The sequence below is a fragment of the Vigna unguiculata genome, chromosome 1 (genome assembly GCF_004118075.2).
Source record: "Vigna unguiculata cultivar IT97K-499-35 chromosome 1, ASM411807v1, whole genome shotgun sequence".
NCBI lineage: Eukaryota > Viridiplantae > Streptophyta > Magnoliopsida > Fabales > Fabaceae > Vigna > Vigna unguiculata.
Window position 1 is genome coordinate 27,998,272 of NC_040279.1, and position 15,905 is coordinate 28,014,176.

Sequence of the window (15,905 nt, forward strand, 5' to 3'; positions counted from 1 at the left end):
TTATAAACATGTCTAGCTAGCCTCCTACCTCTATAGACAACAATTTTACTTCCATACTTTATTCATCACTGTCACCCCTTCTTTAACCTGTTTAAACAAAATCCACATTTTCATTCAATATTAGGTTTAGGCTTAGCTTTCATTCACTTTCTAAAACTCATTTCTAGCCAGATAAAACAATCAAAATAATAATCCATTCTAATAACTTTTTCATTTTGGTCGGCTTCCATTTATGAAAATAAATAAATAAATAAATTTTATATTTTGATATAATAAGTACCATTTTTCTTTTAGCATTGCCAAGAACAATTTCCGAAGTGCAAAAATTTTAGTAATGTAATTTTTTTTTGGGTGGAAAACGACAGCGAGTTGTTTCTAATATTTGCCTTGGTAAGCAATTATTCTGTTCTGATTTAAAAAAAAAACTATAAATTATAAACATTTTGCATAATGTCAACCACGTCTTCTTTGTATGAACAGTGTTCAAAACTAAACCAAACTATTTTAAATAGTTAAAGGGATATAAAAATGTTGACTACGACATTGATATTACATTACTGCCAACTTTAAAATGTCTACTTTTAGATTTAATTCAATCTTTTATTTTATTTATCTATTTATTAATTCCATTTCACTATTAATAAATAATACCTTTCAGTTTTTATTTTCAATTTGATCCTACATTCAAATTGATTTAATAATAATACCAAAATTTACAATTTGCTGAAGATCGTGAACTCTGTAGAGGAAATCATGCTAATACAAGGAGATAGATGCTTGTTATCCATAATTATCCTACCGATTAAATATACTTTTCTAAATTAAATAACTTTATAATCTAGTCTATCTTTTATCCAAGTTTGAAGGAAACTTTGAATATAATTTACTATAATTTTATTTAAATTTGAAGTTAATAAATTCCATCTGAAGATTTATTTTTCAATAAAAAATAAAGTCAAACCATGATTTTGTTCTAGACTTGTTTACGGAAGAAAATACAATTTTTATTTCTAAAACGGAATTGTTGACGGTATATGTATTTTATAAGTAATATATGTATAATAAAACTTACAAATAGTTTATATTGTGTACGACAATTATTGATCTACATATATATATATATATATATATATATATATATATATATATATATATATATATATATTTCTTTGTAACTTTTTTTCTAAAAGCGAACTTATGTTTCCCACTATTTAGAGTCCCACTACTTCTAAATTTCCCATTGATTCTTAGGTACAACAACATGGTTGCCATGCTATTGGAAAAAGACAAAGATTATATAGATTTGTCGAAAATCGTTTGAGTCTGTGTTAATTAAGATCTAAAGATTATATATTTGGATTAATGTATTAAAAAATAAGAAAAAAAGAATAGTTACTAAGATAAAAATGAGAAACAATGAGGTGATTAGTTGTTAATGAGAAGAGATAATTGGAGGTGGACCCAAAAACCGATTGGGGTTTGATTGCAAATAAAAGTTGATATGACTTTAGGTATATGAAAGCATTTTCCATGCGAATGCGACCCCAATTGAGCTAGGTGGGTCAATGGTGACTCGACTATCACATTACTTATTTCTTTCAAAAACTTCAAAGACAATTATTACTATTTGACGTAGTGACCATAACAAGAGTATACCAGCTTCAAGTGCTTTGTTTAATCATTTTATATCCTTGAGTACCTCCAATTACTTCTCTTTTTCTTCATAATTATGTTTACTTCTTGTCTCCCTCTTCTTCTCTTAGCTTTTGTAGCCCTACTAGTGAAAACTCAACATGCTTTACCCAACAAGGAAATTAATTAACGTGTAATAGTAAATTAATCAACTTTAATTTCCATTTCTAGAATTCAATCAAAACTTAATTCAAAATCATTTTCTCCTTCCTCACCTTTATTTATACATCTCTCTCAATCACACTCAAACCAACCTTGAGCTATATATTAGTCATTTTCATCAACCCTAGGTTTAAGAAGAATTGCTTGTTTTGAATACTAGCTACCTTATTCCTTGTTTTAGGTTTATTTATTTCTTGGGTCATTTTCGAGGGATCTTAGGTAAATTGGCTTGCTGTACAAACCAATCGCATAGGACAGGAATCTTAGTAATTAAATTCAAGGTTGCTACTAATTAAACTCATGAGTATCTTCAAAATCCAATGCGTTGAGAAACATTTATTCTTTTAGTTGGTAAAACGAATCCTCATTGATTAAGTCACATGAATAGTTTAATTTTCTTTTCTTCCATGGATTAAGGTGGTAGATTGATGCATCATCGATTTTTAATGTAATTGAGATAGGTGAGACAAAGGAGAATGGGAAAACAATATTATTATAGTTCAAAACACACATGTACGAGCGACATACATTGAATCATTCATTAAGCTCTTTGTAAATTAGGCTTGTGATTTTATTATAATGGTCGATTCTTCGCACAAAAATACTATATAGTTATCCAAAATTGCAATTCAAAAACAAGATTCGTCCTTTTGCTAAAGAAAGCCATTTCATGTACTAAACAAATCAAGCTTGAAAAACGACAAAGTATTGTTGGGTATAATATTATGCTGTGAAGTGATATAACTAAGATAAATTTCCATATTAAAGAGAGCTTCTACATAAATTAAATTGCAATTAAAAAAATAGTATAATTAGTCTAAGTTAAATTATTCAAATTCATCCAGCATATTCTCCCATTTGTTCACGTCTTTCTAGCCTTTGTGTATGCAACCGTGGTAAGACTTGTGTTAAAGCATTTTTTTTCTAGTGTGTTAAAACATTCTTTATTTGTCTTCTATGTTGTTCTCTTGACTATTTAAAAACATTTTTAATAGTTGTTTCCTAGTAATAAAGCTTTTAGTAGTGTAAAATATGCAATTTATGCAATTAACTTGTGACTTCTTTAAAAGATGATTTCATAATCAGTATTAATAAAAAATTCGTTGTAAATTTTTAATTAAATACAACTTTTCTAAAATATTTGTCTTGAAATCGTGGTAGAAATAATTTAACGATTATAGTTCTAAAAATAACCATTGTTGTATTCATTTACAACAATAGTCGTAATAATCATCGTTGTATGTATGGTTTAATATCTCAAAGTTTTAATTTTTTTCACTTTCACTTTGTGTCACCATTGTCTCTCTCTCTTTTTTTTCTTTTTATCTCTTCGTCTCTAACCAGTTGTTTCTCTCTTTCTCCCACCATTTTTGTCTCTCCTCATTCTCTCAAAGTTTGTATTTTTATTGTAAATTTATAAGGTGTTCAAGGTTTGGTTTGTATATCTCATAATCATCACTTTAATAACATATACAACCAATTAATCATGAGGCAGAAATCTACGTAAGTAATAAAACTTATTTCATGGTTGTTGCTTAAGTTCGAGATGTTTACTTCTGTACGTGTGCCTTATTATTTTTGACGAATGAATGTTGGTACTCAAAAAAATTCCACTTTGATTAGTGATATAGAAAAAAACAACAAATATACTATTTCTTCTATGTTTTTGTACGAGAGTGCAAAATCTCTGATATTATTTAAATTGCTCATTTGATTTTTAGCACAAAAACAAGAGAAAGGAATATTAATAATAATTATATTGAATATTTAATTAATATTGCATATGATGTGATTGTGGGAAATAGAGAGAGACCACAAGTTATAATAAGAATGAGAAAATTGATAGTGAAAATTTTGACCTTACACACTCCACACAAAGGGTCATGAGTTGAAGCCACTTTCCATGTATGGATTGCCCGTCGTTTCCCAATAACATGATGTCTAACTAATCACTATCTTACCCAACACGCACGCACAAAAAAGCCTGCCACCCCTTTTCATATTATTTCTTAAATCTCTGTACAAGAATTTAAGTGTCACACAAATACACGCAAAGTCTAATCAATAAACATGCGATTAGTGTTAAGTGAAACCTAAAAGGTTGTCCCTAATCACCCACAAAGAAAGGACAAAAGAATGGTGAGTCACAGTCAAAGGTCAACCAGATGGTGTCATGGTTAACCATTGAAATGCTGATATAGTGAGACAATCTACCTGTATTACCAATTCCCTTTGTCCCTTAACTTAGAGGAGAAAGTACTAGAACAAAGATAATGACTTTCCCCAATTGCATGGACTTGCTACACTCAAAATCGATCTACCCACTTCCCACATGGGAAATCAAATCCAATTCATTCAAAACACAATCATAACTCACTCTTCTCATGCTGCCTTGACTTCTACAGTCCCAAGTGAAAATCAAAATGCTACAAACCTAGCTATATATACCTACCAAACTTATTCATTATTCACCCATGCTTCATTTATTCTCTTGCTGATTATTAAGCTAATGAAGATGTAAATGAAGTGCGAAAAAGTTGCATTCCACGAACAATGTTTCAGGTAAAGAAAATTGATAAAGTCGTTTGAAGGGACTACTCAACAGACAAAAAGGTTGAAGGGCCATCTCCTTTATGCGATGATTTTTCCCATGTTATCTCAAACACCTACATGTCTAGATAATAGCCTAATGCTTTCAAAGTCATAGAGGGTAATTAATAATTTTGTCAGTCCATGCAACCATGGGGGAGAGTTACTACTGCCAAATTAAATTGCCAACGCAATACGCCAAACCAAACCCCACTTCACACCCTCATTTTTCTTCCATCCAACAAAACAAGCACATGAAGTAAATAAATTCAATTAGGCTATGGTCGAACCTAAGTTGCTTTAGGTATGACAGACATCATATGCGTCTCATGTGGATGTGGTAGACTCAACCTTAATACCAGAACGTGCATCATCATTTTCGTTTCTCACAGTCCAAAATTTTCCAACACCCCTCTCCTGTTTCATCTTTCTTTTCCATCTCCCATCACGCATTACCATTTCTCTCAACTTTCTCAACTACTTCAATAATAAAAACTTTCTTGCAAGAAACCCTTTTCGACCAAGGTGTTGTGTTAGAATTTCTTTCTGAAAAATAAAATGGAAGAGAATATATACATAAAAACCAGAATACTAAATCATACCCAGATATATAACAGTTTGAGGGATAAAAAATGTATAAACTTTTATGGATTACAAGCAGGAATATAGCTATGAAAAAAGTGGCTCTTTTGAAGATACTGCAACTGTTTCCATACAGATACATTTGTTGGTGTCAGAGTAAAAAATTATGCGAGCTGATTTACTTAAAAGGAGTTGAAAATAAAAAGAAAAGTGTTCAAGTTATAAAAAGTAAATAAGTTGAGGGTCTTCAAAATAAAAATATGGCATATTTATGAAAATAATATATATAAGGTGTATGAGATAGGTTAAGATAAGAAAAAGTGTGTCGACAGGTTTGATATTGGTTGAAGTCACCTCATGAAATGAAATGTGTTAGATTGAGTTTTTTATAACAACATATCTGTTGACATCAAAGTACATGATTTATCAGAGAACATTTATCCTGAGCTTGGGATAGTACAAAGAGAAAAAATAAATAAATAATTTTTTTAATTTTTTGAATTGAAGAGGATGATTAGAAAAAGCATTTTAGTTTGGGATATAAAAGTCCAAATAATTTGGTATAGGATAGGATGCATGGATAGAAAAGTCCAAATAATTTGGTATAGAATAGGATGTATGCGTGGTTAATTAAAATTCTTGACCAAAATAATGTAGGTATGGAAAAGCAAAAGCTGCTAAAAATTGAAATGTAGTGTGCAACCGTGTATTCAGTTTGCAGACACAGAGTGAAAAGACAAGTCAAAGGTCAAATCGGGGCTCTTTCAAATCATAAGACCGTCAGTGCCTGTGCTGTCAATCCATGCCATTTTTTTCATTTCCAATCTCAAACTCAAATATGGATTATTGCTGTGCTTTCTCTCACTTCTATTTTTAAACTATATATTATAACTTTTCAATATTTTTAATGTATAAATATTAAAAATTCACCACAAAAATTTAAATACTAAATATCATATTCCATTTTCATTATCTGAGCCTCAATAATACCTTAACTTAACCAACCATTCCATTTGTGAATGGAAACCAATGATGGAATGTTTTTAGTGTAAGAAAAAAAAATTTGAGAATAATGGCATCACTCTTGTCACGTGCACTGTTTCTTGTCTACCTTTAATATAAAAACAAATATTATAATGATAAGGAAGAATTAGTTAATAAACAGTTACAGTTAGATGTAAATGTGTGTCGGTATTAGGAACGATTTCCGACGACTCAAATATGTCCGAACTGGTTAATTAAACCCGCCCGACACGCTTTCCTACGCTTTCAGCCTCCTCCACTCCACTACTTACATTATTAATTTTCAGGCCAAACTTTTATAAACATTATTTCCATTTTAACATATAAATTAAAAACATTAGGTTTAATAATAATAATAATAATTTCTGTTTATGTATTTTATAAAAATTTTACTTTTTAATTTTTTAAATACTCTTAATTTTAGAAAAATTTTAATTAAAATCTATAATTTGTTCAATTTCCAATTCTAGTAAATGTTTCTCTCTTTAATCTTAGAGTTGTTATTGTCTTCAACTCTATCAAAATGTCTTAAAATTAAGCGTGTCCCTTACTTTCACTGTGCATTAATAACGTATAACTGTATCCAGAAATGAACGGAAATTATGGATAACTGAGAGTTAGGAATCAGTATAGCGTTAAAAGAAATTCAAGATTTAAAATTGCGATTTTGAAAAATATATGGATCGAAATTAAAATTAAACTAGAGAATCGGGCTTAATTTACTATTTTCTTCTTAAATTTTGACAAAATAAAATTTTAATTTGTTATTTGTCTCTAGATTTAGGCTAGATTCTATTTTTAAAAGAAACTAGAAATATAAATAAGATAAATTATAAACGCGTGAGATTGAGCAATTACACCTAACATTTAGATCATCTTCGATTTTAAAATAATAATTGCTTTCATTGTAATTTTAATAAAATGATAATCATACCTTTTATAATTTTAAATAGGTATTCCTATTTTAATAAATGAATTAGCTCCCTTCATGATTTTGTTAAAGTGATACTAATCTTTCTTATTTAATATTTAGTCAGTATAATACTTTTAAATAAACAAAAAATAAGTATCACTTTACTAAAATATAAGAATTTGAATGCCGTTTATTAAAATAGTAGGGGAGGAGAATGGTTGCTTAAAAATTGAAGATATGTGAATATTATTTTATCAGAAATATAAAAAGGAAATATTTAAGTTAAAATTAAAACATTATAGTATCATTTAACACGATTTAGACAAAATTAAATGCAATCTTCCTATATAAATGACCTAAACTGCTACTTTTATAATAAATGGACTTTGGAGAATAATTATATCTCATTACTTGACATAATATTATATATGTTAAATGGCGATTATAAATAATCCTTAAAAAAAAGGTTCAGTGTAACTCAGGAAAACATTGGCAAAAGTAGTCAGGAAAATCATATATTTCTAATTCAACTTCAAATTTTAGTTTCTAATTAATTTATGCTAAGCGATTAGTAAAATTCAAGGCTGTCTTTGGCTGTTAAATATCTTCTTTTAAGAATACATTTACTTTAAAATTGTGGCAAAATTAACGTAGAAAGAATCAACATAAAACTTAAAGAATAATCATTTTTTAAATATGCCATACAAAACCAGTTTGAAAGTATAACTTGAAATTTAACAAATTTTACAACTACAAGAGATTTAATTTTACTTTGATTAGAATGAACCAAAAATATAAATATGATAGCATGTGTGGGTCAGTTATAATTTATTAATTATTTTTTATCTGATACATTCCTAAGTTTTATATTGTTTATGAGTTATATGTATATCGTAATTTTTTTATCTCATTAATTAATTTTTTTAAAATAAATGTCTAAATTACAATAAAATCACCAAACTTCAATATCAACATATTTTATATGTAGTTATTGTTTTTAACGTACCTTAAGGAACTATGAGTTCCGAATAAAAATAAATTCAATAGATTTTAAAATACTTTTCGTAATCTAATTATAATATTTAAAAACAACTTTGAATTAATTAATCATACAGTACTGCATATAAATTCAAATTTTAAATTAAAAATTTTAAATAAGCAGTCAACTTGGTGTCCAATTTTTTGTTACAATACTATCAATTTAAAATAATCTTATAGTCAACTATAAGGTGATTGTTTATTTAAAATGTGAGAAGTGTCCGGAATACAATTTCTAGTTGTTAAAAAAAATTGAAAATAGAACTTAATAGAGGAATTCATGAAATAAAACAAAAAGACTAACGATTTTTTTTTTTATAAATTTTAATCTTTAAAAAGATGTTTTGAATAACGTATTAAAAGTTATTTAAAATCATTTTTATTAAACTTTTAGATTTATTTTTCAAATTATATGAATACAATATATATACTTAACTATTTTATTATTAATAATAATACGTTTTCCTTTGTGCTATAACTCACCTAACTCTGCCTGAACTGAGTGTTAGACTCCTGTTTTACAACCCACTTCCATTTTTAAGACTCATGTTTATCATAGGTAGGGCCGATCACATAAACTTGAAAGAGCTGAACCTAATTACTGAAGAAAATTGGAAAGGGCTTAATATATTTTTTCGCTCTATAGGTTTTATCATTTAATAATTAACAAAAATATGAGAACTATTATTTTAGAATAAAAATAAAAAAAAGCCAAAAGAGTACTTTTTTTTTTGTCTTTAAACGGAGTATATCATTGTTATGTATTATAAATCTAAAATTTTATTATCTTTACAACTCAAAATTTAAGAGTTGAGTTTAAAGATATTTATGTACACTTTTTTTTCCCTAAAATTTACCTAATTATTTTTTAGGAGTAAAATAGTGATCGAATAATCTAACACTAGAAGTGATAATGCAAATGTGTAATTGATCTTAATGATTCAATTTTAGAAGATTTGATGTTGGTAACTCCGTCAGTGTTGTGTTATTAAAAGATGTTATAATATATTAAAGGATAAGTAATATACATCGACTATGAAGCAATGATGATAACAACATTTATATATTTATATAATTTAGATATTTTATCTTGCCTCTCCTGCTCCAAAAATACACAGAAAAGAGAGAATTTTTAATTATAAAAGAAAAGAAAATGAAAAGAGAGAATGAGAAAAGGAAGATATTTTGGTAGAAAATATTTGAATAAGAAAAATGAAAGATTAATATTTTAAATGAATTAAAAATATGTTTTAACAATTAATTTCACTCAGTAAAATGTATAAATTTTATCATATACGCGTGAAAAATACTTTACATCATTTACGTATGATATAATTTATTAGAATAAATTTTCAAATAAATATTTCCAATATTTAAAACATTAAAATCTGTCAATATCTAGACATATTAAAATCTCACGTATGCCAAAATTACCTTCTGAGGCTAAATTCTCTGCAAAATTTTAAATGAGAACAGAAAAACTGAGATGAATTAATTGGAAAAAATGAAACACCTGTTGACTTCAAATAGAAAAGGCTTAAATATATATTTCAAATGCACCCTTATTTAATTGTTACGAGTACTGCATTGATTAGATTTACTTTTCTGTTTGTGTGACTGATTCTGGATGACTGTTTTTCTTTTTATTGTCAGAAAATAATATTTCATTTATACAACATCTACGTAGAACGATTAGAAAAAGTTTAGTTCTAAACAGTTTTAATGCATAAATGATTAGGTACCGTACCAAAATAACATATCTTTCCAAAATTTTTGTAACTATTTATTTATTTATAGTTTTTCATCAATGATAAAGAGTTAATGAATGCCAATTATATATCGGAGCTAATGATAAGAAAAGAAGATATTATAAAATTTAGTTAGGTCGTGGCCAAAAATCAAAATTATACGACTTGACTCCAAATTTTTTCTTTTGAATATTGCCACCGCTTTACAATGATATGTGGGAGGAATATTTTTATGATTACGAGCCACAAGCTGCGAATAAAACAGAACAACAATAACATTGTTTTTAATTATATAAAACATGTTATATATTTTCACACGTTATGATATGTGATGAAAATGTTCACAGTGGAAAGAAACATTATCCAGAAAAACATGTGTTGGAAGACTTACGATTGTTTTCCTAATTGAAATAATTGAGTTACGTTGTTTCAAACAGCGACCTAAATTGGCAATAGAGGAGAGCCACTTACATTATTCTTTCTAACTTAAATTTTGATGAATATTAAATAAAAATAAAAGGAAGTAGTAAATATTGGTTGCTGCTAGCTCTCGTTTATCGAAATTATATGGAATAAGTAACTAAAAAATGAAAAAAGTATTTATAGTTTGTCTTTTTCATCGTATCATTCATCTTATTTTGCTTTTATTCGATCTCTCTCTTAATACAAATAAAAAATAAAAAAGGAAAAAATAAAAAAAAATATATATCCAAAAATGTGGACAGGAGGTACAAGTGCAACAGTCAACAGAATAGGGCCCAAGGAGTTGTATTATAGTATGTATTAGTCTATTTAGAGAGACTTAAGTTGGTTATATTATTAATCACATAATCACATTTATAATAAGCAAAGTCTAAACTCTGTTTTTTTATTCACACATCCTTTTCGATGCTTCTACTTCCACCCCTCTCATCACCACTACATGCTTCTACTCTACACTACTTCTCTCTCTCAGTATACAAAAAAGATGAACAGGAAAAAAACATTTTTAATTAATATTTGAGGCCTTTTTTAACCCCTCAGCCGCCCAGAATAGCCACCCAAATTCCAATCTCTGTTTCTCTCTCTCTCTCTCACTTGAAAAATATCTATCCATCAAAATACGCCATGCCCCTCCATTCACCATTCACCCAGCGAATCCCATAAAACACAACCACAGTACCATCATCATCATCATCATCACCATCATCAACATCAAACAAAAACAAACGGATCAACCCAACTTCAACTTCAACCCCTTTCTTCCTTCCCTCACTATTCCATCTCTCTCACTTTTCTCTTCTCTCTCTCTCTCTTTCTTTCTTTCTTTTGCTGGCAATAAGTTACAGCCACCAACCCTAGAGCGTTGAAGAGACAACACAGTACTTTATTCACCAACAACAGTAACAGTCTTCACCACCATGTCCCTTGAAGACTCTCTAAGATCTCTCTCCCTCGATTACCTCAACCTCCTCATCAACGGCCAGGCCTTCAGCGACGTCACTTTCAGCGTCGAGGGTCGCCTCGTCCACGCCCACCGCTGCATACTCGCCGCCCGCAGCCTCTTCTTCCGCAAATTCTTCTGCGGACCGGACCCCCCCTCCGCCCTCGACCCCGCCGGCCCAAGACTCAACTCGCGCTCCGGCGTCATCCCAGTCAACTCCGTCGGCTACGAGGTCTTCCTTCTCATGCTCCAGTTCCTCTACAGTGGCCAGGTCTCCATCGTGCCTCCCAAGCACGAGGCCCGCCCCAATTGCGGCGAGCGAGGCTGCTGGCACACGCATTGCACCTCCGCGGTCGATCTCGCCCTCGACACCCTCGCCGCCGCCAGATACTTCGGCGTCGAACAGCTTGCATTGCTTACCCAGGTTTTCTCTTTTTCCTTGGTGTTACCAATATCAGTATGGTAGCCTTCCCCCTCACTTCCACTGTTTTTTTTTTCCTCCTTTTTCACCCTTTGTGTGGCCAGTCTTATGTTTCATGGGGTCTTGGGAATTAGGACAGTTACTGCTGCGGGTCTGCTCTCGTTTTGGGAACCGGGATGGGGTGTTTCCATGTCTCTCTCCTTTTTATATTTTTTCTTTTCAGGGTCTGTGATGATATGATATGATATCTGGTTTAGAATTTCGGGTTCTGAATTCGTGCTTCAATCTATCTATCCCATCAGGAGTTATACCACCAGTTCCTTCTATTCTATGATCCCGTGTCACCGCTACACTTCTTTCCTTTCCCTTGTCAGCGACTGAATAGCTGATTTTCTTCTCTCTCTCTCACTCTCGTCTACTTCACACAATTCCTTCTTCTTCACTTTCTCACTACTCCTTCGCTCCCTCTCTCAACAAACACACCCAATAACACTACTTTCAACTTTCTATATCTTACGGATTTGAGGGTTTAATTTTGTTGGATTCATTTCAACCTCTTTATGATGTTTTCTGTGGAGTTCGACGTAGCTGATTTCATGTAGTGCGAAAGTTATAGAGTTTCTCGAATTGGCGTTCTATCACCCATACTCAGGAATTTCTAAATTTAGATGATGATATGCAGTCTTGTCTTGCACACAGTAGGCGCACGAAACTTTTCCCAAACATCTACTTTCCTCATTTGGGTTTGGACTCGAAAAGAGAACAAACCACCGGAAAAGAAAAAAAAAGGGTCCTTTAAATCCTCCTGCGCTTCCCAGTTTCCAACCATCCCATCGCGTTTTACAATTTTTTACTTCCCACCAAATCACTACTACTACTCTATTACTGTATTGCCTTACTTGGAAGTGCTGCTATATCAAACATGTTTCTTTTTTCCAATGTAAACTCTCTTCTTCGCCTTTTCTATTTCTTGATTCTCGTTTCTTGTTTCTTCCTCTCACTCACGAGTTTTGGTGTTTTCCTTGTCAGAAACAACTTGCGAGCATGGTGGAGAAGGCTTCCATAGAGGATGTAATGAAAGTGCTGTTGGCTTCGAGAAAGCAAGACATGCAGCAACTATGGGCCACTTGTTCTCACTTAGTAGCGAAATCAGGTCTTCCTCCCGAGGTTCTCGCCAAGCACCTCCCCATAGACATTGTGGCCAAGATCGAAGAGCTACGTATCAAATCCTCCATGGCGCGCCGCTCCTTGGTGCCACACCACCACCATCACCCCCACCACCACCACGCCGCCCTCGATCTCGAGGACCAGAAAATCCGGCGAATGAGGCGCGCCCTGGACTCCTCCGATGTCGAACTCGTAAAGCTAATGGTAATGGGGGAGGGTCTCAACCTCGACGAGGCACTGGCCTTACCCTACGCGGTGGAGAACTGCAGCAGAGAGGTGGTGAAGGCATTGCTTGAACTCGGTGCAGCGGACGTCAACTACCCCTCCGGCCCCGCCGGGAAAACGCCGCTCCACATTGCGGCAGAGATGGTGTCGCCGGACATGGTGGCGGTGCTGCTGGACCACCACGCGGACCCGAATGTGAGAACCGTTGATGGGGTGACACCTCTGGACATCCTCAGAACCCTAACCTCGGATTTCCTCTTTAAGGGTGCTGTCCCAGGATTGACCCACATCGAACCCAACAAACTGAGGCTGTGTTTGGAGCTTGTTCAATCCGCAGCTCTTGTGATGTCACGAGAAGAAGGCAATGGCAACAACAACAACGGTCCTTCCAATACCGCAGCACCCATTTACCCTCCCCCCATGAACGAGGACCATAACAGCAGCAGTAGCAGCGGCAACAACAACAATAACATTGGAAATCTCAATCTGGATTCAAGGTTGGTGTATCTGAACCTGGGTGCCACCGCTTCGATGAGTTCCCGGTTGGACGGCGGTGAGGAGGAGAGAGAAGCCATGAATACAACCATGTACCACCATCACCACTCTCATGACTATTAGTGGCTGAGAATTTGGACGCAGTGATAGATGATGGAGAATGGAGAATTTAAAGAGGATGATGAGAGGGGGAGAATTGTTGATGAATATGGAGGGACCCTATTGAAGGGATGGAGCACAAAAGAGTCTTCTTCTTTTGTGAGTTGAAATAGACTGGTATTCACTGCCCTTCTGATTTATCTGTGTTGGCTCTCTGCTATTTTGTTGGGTTTTTTTTTTCTTTTTTTTCCTTTTTAGCTTTTGGGGTTTAGACCTTTCAAATGGTCACCATTTGAAGTGCGGTTTCATGGGAGATTGGGATAAGAGACAGGAAGAATCTAATGGGTTCAATTTATTTTTTGTTTTTATTTTTCTGTGAAACGAAAGGGTGCATGGAGGAGACGCAGGTCAATCTTTTCAAATCCTCCTTCACCTGTCAACTCCTTAATTTGTATTTACTGATCCGTAGCTAATATCACGGCCTATTTATTGTGATCGCTTTACAATTTCAGATTATCTTGTCCCACCCGCACTTTCTCATAACCCACCCCTCAATTATTTCTTCACATTATGTTTTGCTTCTTCTTCCTCTTTTTCTTTATCATTTTTTTTCTCTTTTCTCAAACTTTTTCATTCACATACTTATATATTTTCTACTCAGTTAAGAGATCATATAGTATATAGTATACAATAGGGCTGTCCCTTCCCTTCTGCTCCCACCTAATATATTATGTTCTTTTCCTTCTACCATTTTCTAGTCCTTTGGAACCATCCATTGGTTAGTGTTTTGGGCTTAATTATTCTAATAAAAATCATGTGGCTCTGGACAAATTGATTTGTTGTCTTGCATGAATGCAACAATGAGTGTGACCACACATGTCAAGTTAAAAAATTGGCACTATCACCTTCCATGTAATCCTCTTCTTGTCCCCCCTTACCTTTTTTAGCTCTCTTTAGACAAAACAAAAATATAAAACTTACACCTAAAACCCTATTATATTACTAATCATTTCTTTAATTATTACTATATCTTCTGTCTAAATTCACCGGATGTTGCTTACGGAAGATTCTTCCAGATTAGGAGTATTCTATATCATTTTCTGCTTCAACGTATGCTGCTTATCCAGCCTCTTTACTGCATGCATTCTCTCAAATCAAGCTTATTCATCTTCACAAACGAATCACCACCACCTCTAATATCAATACATTTAAAATTATGTATAATTATCTAACAGATTATGCATTTGTGTATGTATATGTATGATGCATTCACATCATGTCCAAACCTTCTTCTGTGTACACATAATTTTTTCTAATGGTTAATTTTACAACCTAATAACGGTTAGATTTGACAAATTTATGTAATTCAAAATTTATCCAAATTTTGTCAGATTTCTTGATCACGATTTCTTATATATTATTTTGAATATTTGTGATGTTTTCTGGCAAATGGGTATATTTAGATAAACAGCGGAAGGTCTTGAAATCATTAAATTTCAGAAATTGGTAGCTTATTTTTTTAGAAGTTCCTGTTGAAAGTTGTTGAAAACAAGTGACTTTTTTTTTTTTCAAATAATGAATCCAAACAATGTTCGGTTTATTTTTGACTTAGAGATTGTTTGGTTAAGCAACTTAAAGTTTATTGAATGAGTAGTATTATATAAATGTTATTATTGTAAGTTGTTTTAACAATTAAAGAAGAAACATGGTTAATTTGTTTGCTTATAGGATATAAATTTCATTAGTTATGGTGGGAACAGCATTATTGAAACGTGTTATACAATTCCGTGAGATATAATATAAAATGTTTCTGTCAGCGAATCTAAATGTTTATGTATTTATTTGATAAAATATGTTAACATAAATTGTAAAATATGTTAAATAATAATGAGTACACATTAATGTTTGGCCTATATATTCAATAAAACAAAAGTCAAAATGAGTTCGAGCTTAATTTCCAGAGAGAAAAAAACTTACCAAAAAATAAAACAAGTTTATAATTTAAGCCTCACCAAAATTGTTCCAACTAAGTCCTATGTTTACAATTCTCTAAATTTTGTAAAAATCAATGTAAATAATCAGTAGGTGTATCATATTATTTAAGGTTATTGGAAATAAAAAAGCTTAGCAGTTAACATAAGATGGTGGGAATAATTCTAAAATATATGCAGCTTGTTGGGTATTCAATGTATCTACAAACACACATCTTAAATTAAAGTATGAAAATCTATTTAAGGACTAATATGTTCCAACATTTAAAATACCCATCTAATAAAATAAGTGTTGGAATAATATGAAACTATAAAGAAATCCATTAATTGTGCCGAA

General features: G+C 31.9%; 1 protein-coding gene across 1 annotated transcript; it reads left to right on the forward strand.

The window, feature by feature from the left end:
- Positions 1-10,766: 10,766 nt before the first annotated feature.
- LOC114181313 (BTB/POZ domain and ankyrin repeat-containing protein COCH-like) lies at positions 10,767-14,088 on the forward strand. The gene is made up of 2 exons (XM_028067768.1): positions 10,767-11,594; positions 12,621-14,088. Exons 1-2 carry the CDS (start codon positions 11,148-11,150, stop codon positions 13,599-13,601), a joined length of 1,428 nt encoding a protein of 475 aa, XP_027923569.1. The 5' UTR covers positions 10,767-11,147; the 3' UTR covers positions 13,602-14,088.
- The last annotated feature ends 1,817 nt before the right edge of the window (positions 14,089-15,905 follow it).